The sequence below is a fragment of the Pseudonaja textilis genome, chromosome 16, assembly GCF_049901715.1.
Source record: "Pseudonaja textilis isolate UNSWEBS1 chromosome 16, rPseTex1.2, whole genome shotgun sequence".
NCBI classification, from domain to species: domain Eukaryota; kingdom Metazoa; phylum Chordata; class Lepidosauria; order Squamata; family Elapidae; genus Pseudonaja; species Pseudonaja textilis.
This window is the reverse complement of record NC_142005.1, coordinates 7,943,275-7,964,577: the sequence shown is the minus strand read 5'-3', so window position 1 is coordinate 7,964,577 and position 21,303 is coordinate 7,943,275. Positions and strand designations below refer to the sequence as shown.

The window sequence follows — 21,303 nt, the reverse complement described above, 5'->3', positions numbered from 1 at the left end:
TCCTTCCTACCTTCTTTCTTTCTCATCTCCCTTCAGTTTCCGTTCCTTCCTCCCCTTTTTCTTCATCTCCCTCCTTTCCTTTTCTTCTTTTTCTTACTTTCTTTCCTTTCTTTCTCATCGCTCTTCCTTCCTCCCCTTTTCTTTTTCTTTATCTCCTTCCCTCCCCTTTCTTTTCTTTTCTCTTTTTTATTTCCTCTTTCTCATCTCCCTTCACTTTCCGTTCCTTCCTCCCCTTTTTCATCTCGCTCCTTTCCTTTTTTTTTCTTTCTTTCCTTTCTTTCTCATCTCCGTTCCTTCCTCCCCTTTCCTTTTTCTTTATCTCCTTCCCTCCCTTCTTTTCTTTCCTTTCCTTTCTTTCTTTTTCTCCTTTTTCTTTCCTTTCTTTCTCATCTCCCTTCCTCCCCTTTTCTTTTTATCTCCTTCCCTCCCTTCTTTTCTTTCTTTTCTTTCTTTTTTTCTTTCCTTTTTCTCATCTCGCTTCCCCTTCTTTCTTCTCCTTTTCTTCTTCTTTCTGAAAAAAAAAACTCCCTCCCTCCCTTTCTTTTCTTTCCTTCCTTCCTTCCTCCCTTTTTGGCTTTGCTTTCTTTTTTTCATTCTTTACTTTTCTCTCCCTTCCGTGGCCTCCAATTATTTCTTGTGTTTCATCTTTGCCTCTTTCTTCTAAAAACGTAACAAAGCTAAATAATAATAATAACCTGTTGAGCTACCAACCGGCCCCAAAGGCTGCGAATCTCAATAAAGAATAATAATAATAATAATAATAATAATAATAATAATGATGATGATGATGATGGTGTATCCATCCCTCACCCCCAGTCACCCACTCTCACCCTCGATTTTAGATATGGCTTTATTTGTCTTTTCTCAGCTGAGTATTTGTGCATCTCAAGATTTCCAACTGTTTTCCCTATGCGGGAAAATCCTCTGTCTTTCCAAATGTTGGAGCGATGTCATAGGCGGTGCATCTCCTGGGTTGTACATGCAGGCTTGGTTAACAAGCAGAGGCACTGGTGAGGTGGGGGAGAGTTGGCCATCCGCAAACCCCGTTCCCTTCCCCCAACGCCCCCCCACCCACCCACCGCAGATTGAGAAAGTCGGGAAAGGTGACGGCGGGATCTTACCGCATGCGCCTTCCGAAAACAGGAAACCCAAACTGGGTTTGGAGTCAAGGGAACATGCCGAACGGCGGGGAAAATAATCTCTTGGGGGGGGGGGGGAAACCGCTGGGGAAACATTTGGAGATTTCGCCTCCTTTTGCAGAATCTCCGGATTGACGGAGAGCAAAATAGGTGAATTTTGCGATGGCAGGAAGAGGTCAGCGGTACCGCTGACCCCCCCCACACACTTTCTCGTCTGAGGAAGCTTCTGGGCCCCAGAATTGTTGCAATTCCTTACTACAGGTAGTCCTCGACTTACAACAGTTCGGTTAGTGACCGAAGTTAACAACGGCACTGAAAAAAAAGGCAACTCGGGAGCGGTTTTCGTACTTTTCACACATGATCACGTGGTCGAAATTGAGACTCTTTTGTCGACTGACTCGTACTGATGACAGTCGCAGTGTCCCAGGGTCAGGTGATCTCCGTTTTGCGGCATCGAAATCAATGGGGAAGCCAGTTTTACTTAACAACCGTATTCCTAGCTGCAGTGATTCCCTTAACAGCTGCGTGGCAAGAAAGGTTGCAAAACAAGGCCAAACTCGCTTAGCAACCATCCGGCTCAGCAACAAAAAATGTTGGGCTCCATTGTGGTCGTAAGTCGAGGACTACCTGTACCAACCACCCCCTTTTCTTGTCCAAGGGATTGGTCAAGGTCCTGATATTGTCATAATTTCTTCCTCTGAGGGTTCGGCGGAACCTCCAAGGGGAGAGGCAGTCTATCGTGGGAAAGCGGGTACCCTCAAACCATGACCCAAATTATTCTGGGGGGCCGAGGGAGAATCTGGGGCTGCTTTGGGGTTATCTCCTCTCTCTCCTCCCCCCCCTCCCAGTCCATGATGGCCTCTCTGAGGGAAGCACCCCAAAAAGGCACAGCGCGAAAGTGAGGTATCCACAAGAGAGGGACAAATGCAAGAAACAGGTGCACAAGGAACTGAAGAGCGCGACACGGCGGGCGTATCGTGGATACAACGGGAACAGCATCACGGAGGCGGCGAATCCGGGAGAGAATGAAAGGATTATGGGTCCAGTGGTGTGTCCGAGCCTTTGGATCCGTCTTTCCGATTGAGACGTACGAAAGACGTTCACCTCGTTTCACCTCTGCTCGCCGGATTACTACCGCGCAGATAACCGGGACTCCAGAATGAGAGTCGGCGGAGCCCTTGAGAATCGAGTGTTGATTGTCATGTTCGGTAGCATCTTCTCGGTGTGCCAGCAGCCAGGTGAGCCCTCTTTCCTTGACCCCTTGGCTCAAGTTTTGGGGTTAAGAATTTTTGGAGAATTGCTGTGTAGGAGCGCGAGACTCCCCGCTTTGGTTTTGCACGGATCCTGAGCAACGCGGAATAATTTCCAAGCAACCGAGTCGGTTGGCCTGGTAGGCCGTTCTGGTACATTGTACGGCGAGGACATTCGCCAGATATCCCGTCTCATGGCGGGGTTTTTTTTTTTTCACTCCGACTCCTCTTCCGCAGAGGACGAGCATTCAGGAGCCTTCAGAGATTGCTTTCTCGCAGAAGTCCACTCAGGCTGCAGGGACGTCTTTGGTCCAGCCGGCGACTGGACAGCAGACGCCGTAAGGGAGAGGTCGAATTCAGATCTCCGCAGCTCTGCAGATGGATGCCGTTGGACGAACTCCCCAGCCGTAACACCTGAAAAACCCAAGGAATCATTTGAGAATGGCTGAGAAAGACAGGTCCTAAGTCGATAGGAAAAGAGAGGATTTGGATGAGGAAAAATAACTAAGGGTACTCAGGATAAGAAGCATAATTCGGTAGTACAGTTAGTGCTCAACCAATGACCATCATCACAATTCCTCTATCCATCCATCCATCCATCTACCTCTCTCTATTATTTATTATCTATCTAGATTTTCTATCTCTCTATTTATTATCTTCTATCTATCTATCTATCTACCTCTCTTTTATTTATTATCTATCTTATCTATCTATCTAGATTTTCTATCTCTTCTATTTATTATCTCTCTCTTTATTATCTTCTATCTACCTATCTACCTACCTACCTCTCTATTATTTATTATCTATCTTATCTATCTAGACTTTCTATCTCTCTATTTATTATCTTCTATCTATCTATCTAACTACCTACCTACCTACCTACCTCTTTTATTTATTATCTATCTTATCTATCTATCTAGATTTCCTATCTCTTCTATTTATTATCTCTCTTTATTATCTTCTATCTATCTATCTATCTATCTATCTATCTATCTATCTACCTACCTACCTACCTACCTACCTCTCTTTTATTTATTATCTATCTTATCTATCTATCTAGATTTCCTATCTCTTCTATTTATTATCTCTCTTTATTATCTTCTATCTATCTATCTATCTATCTACCTACCTACCTACCTCTCTTTTATTTATTATCTATCTATCTATATTTTCTCTCTTCTATTATCTCTATCTATCTATCTATATCTATCTCTATCTCTATTGTCTGTCTCTTCTACCTACCTATTTCAACTCTAGGAGGAAGTCTGTGTAAGATTAAATTCTGTGTCATCCCTCCTTTCCTGAGGGCCCTGGGTAATTAGGTGTTAATTAGCTGACACAATTAGTTAAGCAGGGAACATTCCAAGCTCAACAGGGCAAATTCAAATGAGGTTGATTGTTTACTTTAATTATTGTCTTTATGTTTGCCCCACTGGGTTATTGGGGTTCTTCTTTTTTTTTTTTGCTTTTGTAATGATGTTTCCTTCCTTTGTTTGCATTTTTGTTAAACAGGAAGGAAAGGGAGGGAGGGTGAATCAGGAGCATCCAAAGTCAGCTGAACACAGAAGGGACTTGGGAGGTTGTCTAGTCTAGCAACCCCATTGCTCAAAAGCAGGATAAATGGTTGTCCAATCTCTTATTGGAAACGCCCAGTGATGTAGAAGGAAGGAAGGAAGGAAGGAAGGAAGGAAGGAAGGAAGGAAGGAAGGAGTGAGGGAGGGAGAGAAGGAAGGAAGGAAAACAGTGGGAAGGAAGGAAGGAAGGAAGGAAGGAAGGAAGGAAGGAAGGAGAGAAGGAAGGAAGGAAGGAAAATAGGTGGGAAAGAAGGAAGGAAGGAAAATAGGTGGGAAGGAAGGAAGGAAGGAGGGAGGGAGAGAAAGAAGGAAGGAAGGAAGGAGGGAGGGAGAGAAGGAAGGAAGGAAAGAAGGAGTGAGGGAGGGAGAGAAGGAAGGAAGGAGTGAGGGAGGGAGAGAAGGAAGGAAGGAAAATAGGTGGGAAAGAAGGAAGGAAGGAAGGAAGGAGTGAGGGAGGGAGAGAAGGAAGGAAGGAAGGAAAATAGGTGGGAAGGAAGGAAGGAAGAAAACAGGTGGGCAGGATGGAGGGAAGGAAGAAAAATGGGTGGGATGGATGGAAGAAGGAAGGGAGGGAGGGAGAAAATAGGAAGGAGTAGGAAGGAGGGAGGGAAGGAAGGAAAGAGAAAAAAGGAAGGAATAGGAAGGAAGGAAATTAGGTGGGCAGGATGGAGGGAAGGAAGAAAAATGGGTGGGATGGATGGAAGGAAGGAAGGAGAAAATAGGGAGCAGTAGGAAGGAGGGAGGGAAGGAAGGAAGGAGAAAGAAAGAAGGGAGGGAGGGAGGAAAAGAAGTATAGTAGAATAACAGAGTTGGAAAGGGTCTTGGAGGTCATCTAGTCCAACCCCCCTGCTCCCTATACCATTTCAGACAAATGATTGTCCAATCCCTTCTTTGAAAAAACCCCAGTGGGGAAAGAAGGAAGGAAGGAAGGAAGGAAAAGAAGAGGAAGGGAGGAAGAAAAATAATATAGTAGAACGACAGAATAACAGAGTTGGAAGGGGCCTTGGAGATCTTCTAGTCTAGCCCCCCTAAACCAAGCAGGACACCCCGCCCCCATTTTAGACAGATTTTTAGACCCCAAACCTTTAAAAAAAACACACCCTTCTCGTTCCTACTTCGCTAACCCCCCCTGAATGTGGGGCAACCCCCCCCGCCCCACCCCTCCCCCGCTTTACCTGCTTGTTCGCGCGAGAGCTCATTTCCGCGCCCGGCAAGGTCAGGTTCCGTTTGGATCGGTGCAGGAAACGGGCCATCAGGCTGCGAGACCCCCGGCACACCTTGAGGTCCCCCAGGGAGCGGGTGATCGTCTTGGACAGGTGGTCGGGCACTTTCGACTGCAGCTCTAGCTTGGGTTTGCCGGGCACCGGAGCCAGCAAGAATGGGTCACCGAGACAGGTGTGCAAACACGGCCCTGAGAAGAGAGGCGGGGGCGGGGGGGGAAAGAGAATTTAAGTTGGGGGCGTGAGCACCAACTTACAACAGCCCGCCCTCCTCCCCAAACTGCTGCTTACAACCAAGTTAGGGCCCCTTGTAGCCCCCTGCAGTCCCGTGAACGCAATTTATGACGGTTTCGCCGGAAACCCACACACAATTTTTTTGGGGGGGGGAGCGGGAAAATCCCCGAATAACAAATAGCTGAACGACCGGTGTGAAAATTGGCGTTTACCAGCTGTCACGACTTAGGACTGTAATTTGTCGGGCTCCGTACACGGTCGTAAGTCAAGGATTCCTACAGGGAGTTCTCGAATTACGACAAGTCGAGCCCAAATTTTATGGTCGTGCCCCTGTTGGCGTCGGAATCCGAGGAGGAGGAGGAGGAAGATGAACAGCTGACCCAAGGAGTGGGAGTGGGGCTCCGTCGGCTGTGGAGGAAACTGGGGAAGGGCAAAGTCCGGATGGGCAGAGCAGGGGAGAGGTAGAACAAGGGAGAGGGAGTTCAGAGGAAGACCCAGGCCCACGCCCTCTTCATCCTAGGGCACGCAGGGAGGAAACGGAGAAGGGAGCAACATGAGTTGCCTGGCTTACGGGGGGAGGAAGGGGCCCTGATTCCCTTCATTAGCCACACCTGGGAATGAGAGTTTAAAAGAGATGCAAGCCGAGCGCGGCATCTTCTGGGAACAAATGTGAGTTTATCTTGTGTTGACTTTGTTTATCTGCGTTCCTGGCGTCTTCCCAACCATGTTGAGTTATTGCCGCGCCTTCACATCTGGAATTCCTTCTCCTGCCCTGCTGGACTCATTTACCTCATTTTGCCTTGTTTGTACTTTTAAGTTACAGTTTTTGTTGACCATGTTTTGGACTTGATTCTCTGCAGCCAAAGGCTGTTCCTGGGAGAGATTTTCTCCAGCCCAGAAGGTAACCAGGACATTGGGGGGAAAATTGGTGCTAATAAAGGGACTCTTATTGATTATCTGACCGTGTTGCCTTTGTGCCCTTTGGGTCATCCCATTTATGTTGCTAAGCGAAACATTCGTTCGGTGAATTTTGTCGTCCCGTTCCCCGTTTTAACCCCCCTTTCTTGCCGCCGTTGTTAAGCGAATCACTGCAGTTGGGAAGTCAGCCCCATGGTTGTTAAGGGAGTCTGTCTTCCCCCTTGGCTGCTCAGAAGGTCACACACACACACACACACCCTGGGATGCCGCAACTGGCATAACTACGAGTCAGGTATCCTAACATCTGAATTTTGATCAGGTCACCCGGGGGAGTGGGGGAGGGCTGTCGCAGCAACGGTCGTACGTGTGAAACGCGGTCAGGAATCTCGTTTCTCGGGGCCTCCATAACTTCCTTCACTAAGTGAACCCTCGTAAGTTGGGGATGGCCCCGGAAACCTTGGAGAGATGCCAAGGTGTCCACCCGCCCGCCTTCCCGCCGAGTTTCTAAGAACGAAAACCGTTGGACGGGCGAGACTTTCTTGAAGCCTGTGGTTTTTGCAACGGGGGTTTGTTGTTTTGGGGGGGGGGGTGTCAAATCAGGGTGACAACAATTCAGATGGTGCAACGGAGGGACGAAAAAACAATCGTTCTAGGGCAGGTGTGAAATGACCGCTGGGTGGCTCAGCCCTCACCTGTCTCCGCCGAACCGTTGGAAGCGTCGTCTCCAGATTCTTTTGTGCAAAATACTTCGTGGTCGTTGGTTTCTGTTGGGGAATGAAAAAGAAGAATGAAAAGAATGAAAAACGGAGGGTTCCGTGGCTCTCGGAAAAGAGAGAGAAGGTTGGATTTTTGGGGGTCCAGGTGGATGAATCTCAGGGGAGAGGAAGTGACTATCGCGTGGCTCCGTGGCTCTCGCTGCCTGTGTTCAATTCAGGAAAAAAAGCCACCCCCTTTTTGGGGGGGTGGCTTGCTGGAACGACGGGCCTCCAGACGTGGAAGAGAACCCTGAAGGTTTTTTTTTCCAAGAAGAGATTGGACAAGCATTTGTCTAGGGAGGGGGTTGGACTAGATGACCTCCGAGGACCCTTCCAACTCTGTTATTCTGCTATGTTTTTCTTTCCTCCCTTCCTCCCTCTCTTCTCCATCACTGGGGGTTTTCAAGAAGGGATCGGAAAACCATTTCTCTGTAGTGGGATATGGACTCCGACTTGATTAGGGGTTGGACTAGATGACCTCCAAGCTCCCTTCCAACTCTGTTATTCTGCTATTCGGTTTAGGGTTAGGGTTTTCTTTTCTTCTTATTCTTTTTTTCCTCCCCTTCCCCTTCCCCTTCTTTCTTCCTTCGCAGGGGGTTGGACTAGATGACCTCCAAGGTCCCTTCCAATTCTTTTGTTCTCTTATTCTTCCTTTCTTCTCTCCCGCCCTCCCTCCCTCCCTTCCCTCCTCCCTCCCTCTTTTCCTCTGCAGGGGGTTGGACTAGATGACCTCCAAGGTCCCTTTGCAACTCTTGTTATTCTGTTATCTTCTGCTATTCTTTTTTTTTCCTTGCTTCCCCTTCTCTTCCTTCACGGGAGGTTGGACTAGAAGACCTCCCGGGTCCCCTTCCACCCTCTTTATTACCCCGTTCTACTCACCTGCCTCCCTGGAGGCGGCCATCCCAGGGTCGCTGTGGGACCGCAGCAGCGGGCATCGGATCACGGGCGACTGGCAGGACGTTTCGCTGCTGCGTCGCTGCCGCCTGGGCCCTTTGCGCGCCGAGACCGCCGACTTGGGCTTCACTCGGACTTCGGGGAAACAGGGCCCCACGCCGCGGCCGAGGCCCTCCAGGCGGTGGCAGCTGTGGGTCTGGACGCTGCCCGCCTCCAGCAGGCCGTCGTACACCGTGCCCGGCGTGGAGCAGGAGTAGGAGCGCTCTCCCCGCAGGCGCGCCTGTGGGATGTCCTCAAAGGGGCCTTGCGGGTGAATCCCGCACTGTCCGCAGTCGACGCTCAGGCAGTAATCCGCCCGGCTGCGTTGGATCGAGCGGAAGAGGACGTAATCCACCGAGCAGGCCGAGCCGCTCCCTTCCAGCAGGCAGGAATCCTCCGACGGGCTGCTGTCCCCGGGAATGTCTACGATTTCTGACATGATGAGCGAGTTGCTGTCCATGGAGATCGCTGTTTGGGGAGGGGAAAAAAAACGAGGCCGCAAAAAATGAAGATCGACAAAAGATTTAGCAACGGGGGAATTTGGGGGGAGGAGAGCAGGCTTCATTGTAGTCCGTAAATCGAGGATTGTAGACGATCCCCCTTCCCCCCCATGGATCGCTGCTTTTCTGACCGTCCCTCCAGGGCAGAGGTGGTATTCAGCCGGTTCGAAGCGGTTCGGGAGAACTGGTAGCAAAGATTTTTGAGGCGTTCGGAGAACCGGCCAATACCATGTCAGGATTCCAACACTTAACCCCAATTAAACCATGAGTCTCGAGCCAAACTTCCAAAACTTCCAAAGGATTTATTGGGAGTTTACATGTCCGGCACTGCCTGGGTGTAGCCGACTCTGAGACACATCATTCACTGTCACCCTCGACCCTGGTTTTCCCTCCACCCGCTGGGCGTATCATAATTCCTATTCTCCAATGGGAAACCTCCATAGCTCAGAGTCATCCATCATGCTCTCCGGTTAGATCAGTCACCTAGTTACTATCTTTGAAAACATGGATGGAATGCACTTTCCATTTCCAAGCTGCCGCACTGCTCTTCCCCCTCCCTTTCTGTTGGCAGCTCTAAAAAGACCCTAGAAATATTTTAGGAGTTGATATACCCCCTCTGACTGGCCACCTCTTCTCTGCCTCCCATCGAGTCCCGGCTCTTTTGGTTGCCCTGCGCAGGAGAACAGAGCTGGAAAGCAGGTTAGTGGGGTGGGGTGGGAACGGGGATTTTGCAGTATCCTTCCCCTGCCACGCCCACTGAGCCACACCCACAGAACCGGTAGTAAAAAAAAAAATATGAATCTCACCACTGCCCGAGGGTTGTGTGGAAACTTTGAAAAGATTTCTGGGAATGGGGAATACATTGGTTTAATCCGTGCACTAAATGCAAATTTAGGTGTTTCTCTCTCTCTCTCTCTCTCTCTCTCTAATCCTCTCATTATGACCATCTTCTGCCCTTCCTTGGTCCTGCAAGGGACGTTGTGGAGGAACAGCTACCCCCAAAGGACTTTTTCCAGCTGGGCATTGAAACAATTGTGCATTTGTGTGTGTTTACCTTCACCGCTAAGAACAACGGAAGGGACTTGGTTGCAGGAACATGGGCCATGTGATGTTTCAGTAAACTGAGAGTCAAACAGCGTTACCTGCGGAGAAGAGGCAGAAGACATCCATTGTTTCACTTCAGGGACGACCGTGAAGTTTTCCAGATATATGCTACTGTCTTTTGGAAGGATGGAAGGAGGGAGGAAAAGGAAGGAAGGACGAGATAGGTTGGAGGAACGGAAGGGAGGGAGGACGGGAGGGAAGGAGGGAGGAAAAGGAAGGAAGGAAGGACGAGATAGGTTGGAGGAACGGAAGGGAGGAAGGACGGGAGGGAAGGAGGGAGGAAAAGGAAGGAAGGAAGAGACAGGTTGGAGGAAAGGAGGGAAGGAAGGAGGGGAGGGAAGGAGGAAGGAAAAGGAAGGAAGGACGAGATAGGTTGGAGGAAGCGCGCAAGTGAGGATAGTCAATGGATGACATTCCCCCGAAAATAAGGCCTGGTGCATTTTGGGGGGTTGAAGAGCAGAAAGAGGCTATCCAACCATACCTGGCTGTCCCCATGGAGCCCCATAACAGCCTCATAACTTGGGGGGAAGTCGGTGGGGTACAGGGGGACCGGGCTGTCCATGGAACCGTTGTAAGTAATGCTACGCAACCACGAGAAGGGAAAAAAAAAAACAGAAAAAGATATTCTCCCTTAAACGGACGGAATCAACAGCTCCCCCGGCCACAACAAGAAATTCAGAGTTCGATTTTACACCTTTCCCATTTGTGACATGCTAAGCCCTCGAGTTACATCCGGTCACTTAGCGACGGTTGTAACTCGAGTTTGTTCTATACCCTACAATCCATATCTTTTTTAGCAACCTCACCTCTGAGCATCCGTCTCGGAACTGCAGGTATATTCCGGGGGATAGTAAGGAGGGGGAGGAACTGGGGGTACAAACTCATCCAGATCCAACATGTGTTGTAAAAAAGTATCTGGGGGAGACGTACAATCCAGCGTGACGGAACTTGACCGAGGTGGAGAAAGCTGAAAAATGGAAAAGAAAACTGGATAAATAAAAAATTAAACCCCGGCTGGAAACAGTGAGAGAGAAAAAAAATACCTTGTTAAATTAAACCTGGCTGGAAAGGATGAGAAAAATCCAGTTTGGGTCACCACATTACCCAAAAAAAGTTTTTAGAAGTTTTTAGAAGATTTGTTTGAAGTGGTTTAAGGTCCCCTGCTTGAGCAGGGGGCTGGACTAAATGACCTCCAAGGTCCCTTCCAGCTCTAAACTGTTCCATTTCTTTTTTCTTTTCTTTTTTTTTAAAGCGTCTCTGCTCGTGAGTCGAAGCCAACCTGTGTTTTTCGGCCACTCACCACGTGGACGATGTCGACTGAGAAAATCTGGATGCAACACATGATGGCGGACAGGGTGCAAACTACAATGGAGAAGATGGTTAAGCCGCAGATACTGAACAGCAGGTCCTACGAGAGAGCAAGGGGGAAATTGTCAGAAGGGAGTAACGGAGGAAAGGAAAGGGCGAGGAAGCGCATTTTAGCTACTCTTAAGTTCTGGAGAAATTCCAAAACAAGGGTAATAACGACAGCCAAATATCTGGAACGTTGCTTGAAAAACTGTCGGCATTGACAAAATCAGTCAATTGCAAAAGGCAGCTTAAATCCTACGGGACCTCTCGCCCCCCTCAAACATTCACACCTGCCTTATCCCAGGTCCTCGGGAAGGATAAGTGGATAAAAACAAGGAATCCAGTCTAAACATTCTGGCTGGCTGTGTGACAGACCCAAATAATAGCCATCGAAGGCTCTTGGCATTGACAAAATCCCCGTCGGTCAATTGCAAAAGGCAGTTTAAATCCTACGAGACCTCTCGCCCCCTCAAACATTCACACCTGCCTTATCCCAGGTCCTTGGGAAGGATAAGTGGATAAAAACAATGAATCCAGTCTAAACATTCTGGCTGGCTGTGTGACAGACCCAAATAATAGCCATCGAAGGCTCTCGGCACTGACAAAATCCCCGTCGGTCAATTGCAAAAGGCCGTTTGACTTGGAAAAGCTTCAATCCTGCCACGAGACTTTTAACACCGTCAAACAACCACATCTGTCTATCCCCAGGTACTTTGGAAGGACTTGAAAGGGGGGACAAAAAAGGCCAAATCCAATTTAAACATCTGGCTGTATGAGGAACCATAAGAACGGCATTGACAAAAAATCCCCGTCGGTCAATTGCAAAACAGCAGCTTGACTTGGGGCAGCTGACATCCTGCAACAGTAGTTTGAATGTTATTAAACAACCACATCGGTCGATCCCAAATCCTTGGGAATCATAGGAAATCTTAAACGAGGTTCCGTTTGCCTGTCCCAGCGAATTCTGTCCATTTCGCCAGCTATTCCCCCACCCCCACCCCCACCCCGGTGGACAGTGCGAAATCTTCTCCTGCCCACTCACTTTCAGAACCAGAAGAATCCTGGAACAATTCGAATCCACTTCAGCTTTATTGCCGCAGGCAGGAATCCCCGATTCGGACGGCAAGTAGATGCATTTCTTATACGGAAAACCAGCCTGCAAATGAACAGAGAGACCATTGCATCTTAAAAGCATGCTGGCTGGGGGATTCTGGGAGTTTTTAGAGCATTCTCTGGATGGTGTCAGGAGTGGGACACACACTTTTTCCAGCCCTCTGGATGGTGTCAGGAGTGGGACATACACTTTTTCCAGCCCTCTGGATGGTGTCAGGAGTGGGATACACACTTTTTCCAGCCCTCTGGATGGTGTCAGGAATGGGACACACTTTTTCCAGCCCTCTAGATTGTGTCAGGAGTGGGATGCACACTCTTCCCTGCCCTGTCTCCAAGGTAGCAGGCTGAGAAAGGCTGAAATAAACTCCTGTTTCCCCCTGGCCCCAAAACTCGCTCCTCCAGCTGTGATTTCTACACCCCCCCTCCTCATCACCGACCTGTTGCAGCCCCACCTGGGCTTTCAGGCTGCGTCGCCATCCCACCTCCTTCGGGATGGAAGATCCATCGCGCTGCCTTATCTGCTCGCAGACCTCCAGGGATTTCACCTGCTGGGCGTGCTGGCAGGACAGAATAGAGCCGGCCAGGGTCAGCATCACTCCTAAGACGGACAGCAGGGTGAAGAAGGTGATCTGGGGAGGAAGGGAGAGCGGAGAACAGGCAGTTCAGGGTGCAGAAGGCTGACAGAAATGCTCAAAAATATCCGGGGGAGGAAAAATCCTAGACTTTTTTTTTATCTTGAAAATTTTTAAGTTTTCACTGATCAAATGATATCAAATCTCTATTACACTATTCTCTCTCTCTCTCTCTCTCTCTCTCTCTCTCTCTCTCTCTCTCTCTCTCTCTCACCTCTATCTACCCACCCACATACATACATACATATACATTGATATTATTTATCTATCATCTCTCTCTTGAAGATACATCTATTTGTCTTTGCTATCTATCAATATCTACATCTACCTTATCTATATATCAACTGATCTAATCATCTATCATTTGTCTATCAATCATTTCTCTCTCTCTAAGATCATCTATTTGTCTGTTTTTGCTATCTATATCTACATTTATCTATATATCCATCTATTATTTCTCTATATATTCTCCCTCTCTGTGTGTCTCTCTATCATCTATCATTTGTCTTATCATCTCTCCCTCTAGGATCTGTTGGTCTGTCTGTCCGTCCATCCATCCATCCATCTATCTTACAGCATCTATCTATCTATCTATCTATCTATCTATCTATCTATCTATCTATCATGTCATCTATCTAGCCTCTATCTACCTACCTCCCACTCATCTATCTACCTACTAATCTATCTATCTATCTATCTATCTATCTATCTATCTATCTATCTATCTATCTATCATCTGTCATCTATCTAGTCTCTATCTACCTACCTCCCACTCATCTACCTACCTACTAATCTATCTATCTATCTATCTATCTATCTATCTATCTATCTATCTATCTATCATCTATCTATCTATCTATCTACAGTATCTATCATCTGTCTGTCTGTCTGTCTATCCCCTCTGTCTATAATTAGCTTTTGTGTAAGAGATTTTGGCTGCCGCAGAGGAATCAAATGGCCTTGTGCAAAATCGTGGAAAACGCCTGTTTGCATCTCAAATGCAAAGGGAGGGGGTGGAGAAAGGGGTGGCCCGTTTTGGGGGGTCCGAGGGCCACCCTGGATGCGTCCCCCGGTGCTTTCTTACGTGCCCAAAAGCTCCCCACTTACCACGGGGGTGAACGGGCGTCTCCATGAAACAATGCCGACCACACCGGAAAATGCCAGCTAGAGAGAGAGAAATAGAGAGAGAGAGAAAGAGAGAAAGAGAGAGAGAGAGAAAACCAGAATGAGAAATTGAAAGCACCACGGAAAGAAAACAAGGCCTCTACACAAAAGCGACTTTTTCAATCGCTCCAGAATCCAGGTAGCCCTCAAATTCATAGAAATCATCTAATAGGGCTGGAAAGAACCTTGGAGGTTCTCAAATCCAAACTTACGCCGTTTCAGACGAACGGCTGTCCAATCCCTTTCTTAAACACTTCCATTAGCTCGATCCAACCGTCTTCCCCATTTTCCCATTTGGGAAGCCTGTGGTTAGGAAAGTGTCCCCCCCACCCACCCCCGCCGTGTGGCATGGCATCTTGCAAACGTCTTGGCTGAGAGGCTCATCAAATGGCAAAGCCGAGGGCACCAACGGGCATCTCTCTCTTTTGCACGTCTAATGGAAGGACTTTGCCCTGAATAATTTATCGTCGCGTCTCGAGGCAAAGCAGATGAAATGCCGCTAATGCAAAAAGGGCTGGGAACTTCGGCCAGCCCAAGGAAAGGAAGAGAGCCAATTTCCAGAAAGGGGAGAAGAGTTGTTGGAGGGTTGTTTTTTTTTTTGCCTTTCGATCTTTCTAGAAAGAAAGCTCTCCAGAGCCAGGAAAACATATATATTTATATACCGTATCGTAAAACCGATTAGCTGAAGAGATAATGTGCCTCCCGTGTTAGGACTAACATGTGGGCAGCGTCGGTTGGACTTCTTCGGTTCGATTGGATTCAGTTCGGTTTTGAATTCAATTCGGTTCTGCTCAGTTCTTTACTGTATTCTATAATATTCTCTATTCTCTTCCGCTCTTTTCTTCTATCTATTTTCTTCTATCTTCTATCTATCTATTTTCTATTCTATTCTATATTCCATTCTATATTCTATTCTATTCTATTCTATTCTATTCTATTCTATTCTATTCTATTCTATTCTATATTTCTATTCTATTCTATTCTATATTCTATTCTATTCTATTCCATTCCATTCTATATTCTATTCTATATTCTATCCCATTCTATATTCTATTCTATTCTATTCCATTCTATTCTATATTCTTTTCCATTCTATTCTATATTCTATTCTTTTCTATATTCTATTCTATATTCTATTCTATATTCTATTCTATATTCTACTGTTCTGTACTATTCTTTATTCTATTCTAATTCTATCATTCTATTCTATTCTATTCTATTCTATTCTATTCTCTACTATTCTATTCTATTCTATTCTATTCTATTCTATTCTATTCTATTCTATTCTATTCTATTCTATTCTAATTAATTTCTATTCTGTTTTCTATGGACGTACTTAGCCTTTCCTCCTTTCCTTTCCTCCCTTTAATTCCTTCCCTCCCTCCTTCTCTTCCTTTCCATCTCCACCTCGTCCACCTTCCCTTTCCTTCCTTCCTTCCTTCCTTCCTTCCTTCCTTCCTTCCTTCCTTCCTTCCTTCCTTCCTTCCTTCCTTCCTTCCTTCCTTCCTTCCTTCCTTCCTTCCTTCCTTCCTTCCCCCACTTCTTGCTGGGTGTTTGGGCCTCTTGAAATTCAGCTCATCTTCCAAAGCTTCAAACCCTTCGAACTATTTCAGATCGGGGTTTTTGGGGGGTATGGGGGGAGAATATCTGGTTGGAAGCAACAGAGACGGCGCGATCTTTCACCCTTACCCCCCCACCAAATCTTTCCAGAAGAGAACTCACCGGAAAACCGGCCCAGATGGGACAGGAATTCCCAATGGGATGCTGAGACGGGATGGAAGTGGTGACCAGCAAACTCAGCGTCACGATGAGGATTCCCAAGATCATCTGGATGAAGCCCAAGAGGAGGATAATTTGCAGCCAAGCCCTTTGCACACGCAGGTGTGTAAAACTGTGAGAGGTTCGGCCAGTGAGGGAGCAGCTGGAGTCACTGCGGGAGGGCATGGTGAGGGACCCCCCCGCAAAAAAGCAGACTCATGAAAGGGCTCCGAAAAGAGCCCCCAAACAATTATTTAAAAAAAAACCAATAACTGAGGACTAGAAACATGGAGGAAAGCAAACAAGAGATTATTTCTGTTCCTTTCCCGCAGCGGCGTCCAGTCAATTCCAATCCTTTGGAATTATCAGCTTCCAGACTTTATAAAATGCATATTTTGCAGGCAAACTCCCACTTTCCTCCCTCCCCCCCCCCCAAATTAAAGGAAAATAAGTTATTTTTTGGGGGGGGGGGTCCTTCTTTTCCTATAGAAAAAAGAGTCCCACTTGATTTTTTTTAGGCCACTCCAGGTGAGATTTCCATTTTTGCCAAGGATTTTTAAAAAATATATATGTGATTTTGGCCCAGTTTTGCTAGTAGACCCATCTGGAAATCCATGAAAAGAGCGTTCCTAGGCACATGCAGAGAGCCAGGTCAATTCCAGGCAAGAAGGCCAGGTAAAAAAACCCCCATAATTTAATTCCAGTTGCTTTTTGATTATTTAGATCACCAAGATGGGGTTTTTTCTTCTTCTTCTTCTTCTTCTTCCTTTAAAAGCTGAGAAACATAGAGATCATCGGTTGGTTTCCGGAGTGAGATTATCCTAAAAGGAAAAATACATTTAAAAAAAACAAAACAAAACCTTTCCAAGTACAAAACAGAGACCTGGGGCGGGGAAAAGCACAATTTCTCCTGGGTTTTTTGGGTGTGTGTGTGTGTGTGTGTGTGTGTGCACGCTGAGATTAAGCACAAGAATTTGTGTCTCCCCACAAATTCAGCCTCAGAAATCAAACATCAAAGCTGCCCCACAAAATGATCGCGTTGGAAGCAAATTTAGCTGTTTGGAAGCCTTTTTCCCTGCACCGAGCCTTTCCCTTCCTTTCTTCCTTTTCCATCACTCCTTCTCCTCTTCCTCTTTTCTTTCATCTCCATCTCTTTCTTTACTTCTGACTTCATCTCCTTCCTTGCCTCACTTCTCTGTCGCTCCTTCTCTTCCTCTTTCCTTCCATCTCTGTCCCTATCTCCTTGTTTCTTTGCTTCCTTCGCTCCCTCTCCCTTTCCCTTCCTATTTCCTTCCCTCCCCTTCCTTCCTTCCTCACTCTCCTTCCTTCCTTTCTTCCTTTTCATTCTGATATCCTTCCTTCCATTCATCCATCCTTTCTCCCTCCCTCCCTCCCTCCCTCCTCACCTCTTCCTTCCCTTCCTTTCTCCTCACTCTCTCATTCGTTCTTCCTTCCTTTTCATTCTGATCTCCTTCCTTCCATCCATCCATCCATCCTTTATCCCTCCCCCTCCTCCCCCCTTCCTTTTTTCCTCCTCTCTCCTTCGTTCTTCCTTCCTTCCTTTTCATTCTGATCTTCTTTCCTCCCTTCCATCCATCCATCCATCCATCCATCCATTCATCCTTTATCCCTCCCTCCCTTTCCTCCACACCTTCCTTCCCTCCTTCCTTTTTTCCTCACTTTCTCCTTCATTCTTTCTTCCTTCCTTTTCATTCTGATCTTCCTTCCTCCCTTCCTCCCTTCCATCCATCCATCCATCTTCCCTTCCTCCCTCTCTCCTCCACCCCTTCCTTCTTTCCTCCTTACTCTCTCCTTCGTTCTTCCTTCCTTCCTTTTCATTCTGATCTTCCTTCCTTCCTCCCTTTTCGTTCATCCATCCTTTCCCCCTCCTTCCTCCGCACCTTCCTTTCTCCCCTCTTCCTTCTCCATCGCTCCTTCTCTTCCTCTTTCCTTTCCTCTCCGTTATCTCCTTCTCCACGCCTTCTCCTTCCTCTTCCTCCTCCCCACAGCCGGCAAAAACATCTGTCATCCACACAGTGTCTGGGGGAGGATTTTTTTGGGGGGAGGGGGAAGGGAACAGGGAGCGGAGACAGCTGTGGCAGGAAACTCCCAGGGCTGTCAGTGCAAATCCCCCATATATTTTTTTGTGCTGTCACCCTGGGAAAGTTTGCGGTCGAGATTTATTTATTTATTTGCTGTTCTTCACCCTCTGGTGAAGCCCGCTCCCCTCTTTCCCTCCCCCCCACTCCTGGGAGGAGGGGTGCTTTCAAAGAGGGTTTTTCCAAGGGGGGGGGAGAGGTCTGGAATTGGGGCACCCTGAACCCCAATCCCTGTTGGGAGTCCTGGAGATCAAAAAAAAAATCCCAGGGAGAAAAGGCCCAATTTCTCTCTCTCTCTCTCTAGTTTTGGAGAACGGGGAGGGAGTTTTCTTCCTTAAAAACTTAAAAAAAATTCAGCCAGCCCAACCCTGAATTTGCAGCAAAACCCTTAGCCCGGGGGCTTTTTTCTCTCCCACTCCATGAAGGGTCCCCCAAGCTCCACCCAACAGGCTCTCCCCCCCACCCGAAAAATCAATTCCCACCCCACCCCTCCGTCCTCCCCCCCTTTTTTTTTTCTCCTGGGCCCCAAAGAGGAGTTAAAAATCAGGTGCAGGCAGCCTTACCGAGAAGGCGAGGAGTCATTTTGCTCGGCTGCAGGACTGCTCCAAGCCAGGGATGCTCTTAAGCTCCGCCTCCCTTTCGCTCAGTGCCTGCATCCTTCGCCAGCCCGGTCCTGATGCTGCAGGGGAGGGGAAAGTGGGGGGGGGAGGAATATAATTTTTTAAAACACACACACACACACACACACACACACACCCTAGCCTGCTGCATCTTGGGAGCTGTAGTTTTCCAGCCAGAATCCTGAAATTGGGACGCCGCTCCGGCCTCTTTCACAAAACAGGGCAGAACTGGGATGGGATTGAGGGGTGGGAAAGAGAGAACAAATTGGGGTTTTTTTCCTCCACACAGAGGTAGGTGGGTGATTTTTACGTGCTTTTTCCCTGTTTTGTTTTGTTTTTTAAGTCTGCTTTGCAATCTTGCTTCTTCCTGGTTCCGATTCTTCAAATTTTGCGACAATTCCTTTAAAAAAAAAAAAAACTTGTTTTGGGGCCCTTTGGAGCTCCGACCAAGCATTTGAAAAACACTGAAAAAAAAAAAATTCAGACCTGCTCTGCAAATCTCGTCTCCGTCTTCTCGTTTTTGGTTCGAATTCCATCATTTTGCAACGATGCCTTTAAAAATTATTTTTTAAAAAAAACACCAAACAAGTAAAAAAACGACTCAGGCCTCTGGAACCCATTTTCAAACTGCTGAAAAATTCAGATCTGGTTTGCAATCTTGTCTCCTTGTTAAGTCTTCAAATTTTGCGACAAGTACTTTAAAAAAAAAAAAAAACTTTTACAACGGATTCGTGCCTCCGGAGTCCATTTAGCATCTGAAAAAATAAAACGCTGTTCACCTAATTTCTGCTCGCAGAGACTTTGGCAGGGGAGATGCCTGACTTCTCTGGCAACCCTCCCTAGACAGAGGCAGTCTATCTGCAAATTATCTATCTATCTATCTATCTATCTATCTATCTATCTATCTATCTATCTATCATCTATCGATCATCTATCTATCTATCTATCTATATCCATCTCTTTCTTTCCATCTCTCTCCATCTTTCTCTCCATCTCTCTCCACCTCTCATCTCTCTCTCCATCTCTCCATCTTTCTCCATCTCTCCATCTCTCTCTCCATCTCTCCATTTAGCTCTCCATAGCTCTCCTTCTCCCTCTCTCCCTCCCTCTCTCCATCTCTCCATCTTTCTCCATCTCTCCATCTTTCTCCCTCCATCTCTCCATTTAGCTCTCCATAGCTCTCCATCTCTCTTTCTCCCTTCCTCCCTCCCTCCCTCTCCCTCTCTCCAACTCTCTCTTCATCTCTCCATCTCCCTCCATCTCTCCTCTAGCTCTCTCCATCTCTCCATTTAGCTCTCCATCTCTCTCCTTCTCCCTCCCTCTCTCTCTCTCTCCATCTCTCTCTTTCCTATTCTCTCTCTCTCCATCTCTCTCTCTCCCTCTCTTTCTCCCTCCCTCCCTCCTTTCTCTAGAGGGATCCAATTAGCATCCTTTGGTTATGCCTGGAAACAAAATGTTTTGAGTAGATGCTTTGATCCATCAGGAGCCATACAGGATAGAAGCCTGCTGGGAAAATGTTTCCCGTGAGATCTCTTTGCTAATGGAATGAGATCCATTGCCAATTTTCGCAATCTTTTCGACTCTGCGGCTAAATCCTAGCTGATGGGAATTTCAAACAGGCCCCAGCAAAAAGCCACTTTCTTTTCACAATCATCCCCAGCTCCTTAAACCGACGTTTCCTTTCAACTTTTAATTTCTCCGAAATGTCACGTTGTAAAGCGGTGGCTTCTTATTCGCGACGAAGCTGCGTTTTATTCCTATCGGCAGCAAAAATTGTTTTTTCGTCTGGTAAATGGGTCTCTCTCTCTCTCTCTCTTCCTATTAGCAATACTTTAACTACCTAACCGCTAAGGTAATTTTCTTTCTTCATCGGCCCTAACTTGCGAACAATCAACACAGCCGTGAAAAAAAGCAAAAAAAAAAAACATGCTAAAAATCAGGAGAAAATTTACTCCCCATTCAACTTGGCTACGTTACAAGTCTCTTTTAAAAAGCCAAGAACAAAATTATGCTTAATACTAATGAATGAAGCCTCGCTGGAGAGGCCACCTTTTCATCCCCATTCCCCCTACTCCAAATTATATATATATTTTTTAGCCAAACTAACTTTTTGCTCACTAAAATCCAGAATTAAGAAAAACTGGTTTTTTATTTTTATTTTTAACCATCCATTCGGTTGACCTGGTTATTTGGGAGCTATGCCGTCACATAAATCGTAACCATGAATTATTCACACATTGATGGAACATTGTAAAAAAAGCAATGTAAATTTATAATAATCGTAAATTATCATTATTTTGGGGGGACGTTTTTCTTAATTAATTAATTAAATTAATCCCCTTGCAATCCTGGATCTAAACATCAGCGCCCTCTGGTGGACTAGCCAGCTTCCTGCAAGCCCCATCCAGCACAGTATTTTTAACTATGTTAGTAAAAAGTTTTGGCAAGGCATTTGCGCGACTTGGTTAACTAGGTTTTAACCTAGATTACTCGGGAGAGGGGTGTGCCTTTCTGTAACAACCCAGCCTGTTTTGTTACTCCACAGTTGAAGTGCAAAAAACTGGGTTTCATTCAAGTTTGTTTGAAATTTGAATATTGAGAAAAAGCACTTTTAATTGGTGGGCATCTTGGTACTCCCTGAAGTTGTCAGAAATGGTGTAGGGTCTCCTACCTGGGCAGGGGGCTGGACTAGATGACCTACAAGGTTCCTTTCAACTCTGTTAATCTGTTAAAAAAAATAGTTGTTGGTTTGCCAATGTTTCATTAGCCAGATGGTCCTTGACTTACAACCATGATTGAACTCCGGGCTTAAACATGGCTGTAAATCAAGGAGTACCTGCACAGGTAGGGGAAATGTTGAGATTTTAAGGCTTCTTTGAATCAAAACTTGGGCTGACTTTCCCATGCATCTGTTGTCACCAAGGCTTCCTAAAACAGTAA

General features: G+C 46.7%; 1 protein-coding gene and 1 long non-coding RNA gene across 2 annotated transcripts; one reads left to right on the top strand and one right to left on the bottom strand.

Moving 5' to 3' along the window:
- Nucleotides 1-818: 818 nt before the first annotated feature.
- On the bottom strand, nucleotides 819-18,423 carry ENTREP3 (endosomal transmembrane epsin interactor 3). Its single transcript, XM_087913712.1, has 13 exons — nucleotides 18,307-18,423; nucleotides 15,609-16,465; nucleotides 13,830-13,886; nucleotides 12,528-12,719; nucleotides 12,020-12,133; nucleotides 10,928-11,035; nucleotides 10,434-10,594; nucleotides 10,109-10,208; nucleotides 9,578-9,665; nucleotides 7,970-8,491; nucleotides 7,028-7,099; nucleotides 5,139-5,374; nucleotides 819-2,803 (listed from the first exon to the last, which is right to left on the bottom strand). Exons 2-13 carry the CDS (start codon nucleotides 15,828-15,830, stop codon nucleotides 2,648-2,650), a joined length of 2,028 nt encoding a protein of 675 aa, XP_087769838.1. The 5' UTR covers nucleotides 15,831-16,465; nucleotides 18,307-18,423; the 3' UTR covers nucleotides 819-2,647.
- LOC148124575 (uncharacterized) lies at nucleotides 17,608-18,443 on the top strand. Its single transcript, XR_015739664.1, has 2 exons — nucleotides 17,608-17,680; nucleotides 18,301-18,443. It is a non-coding gene; the product is annotated as an uncharacterized LOC148124575 (long non-coding RNA).
- The last annotated feature ends 2,860 nt before the right edge of the window (nucleotides 18,444-21,303 follow it).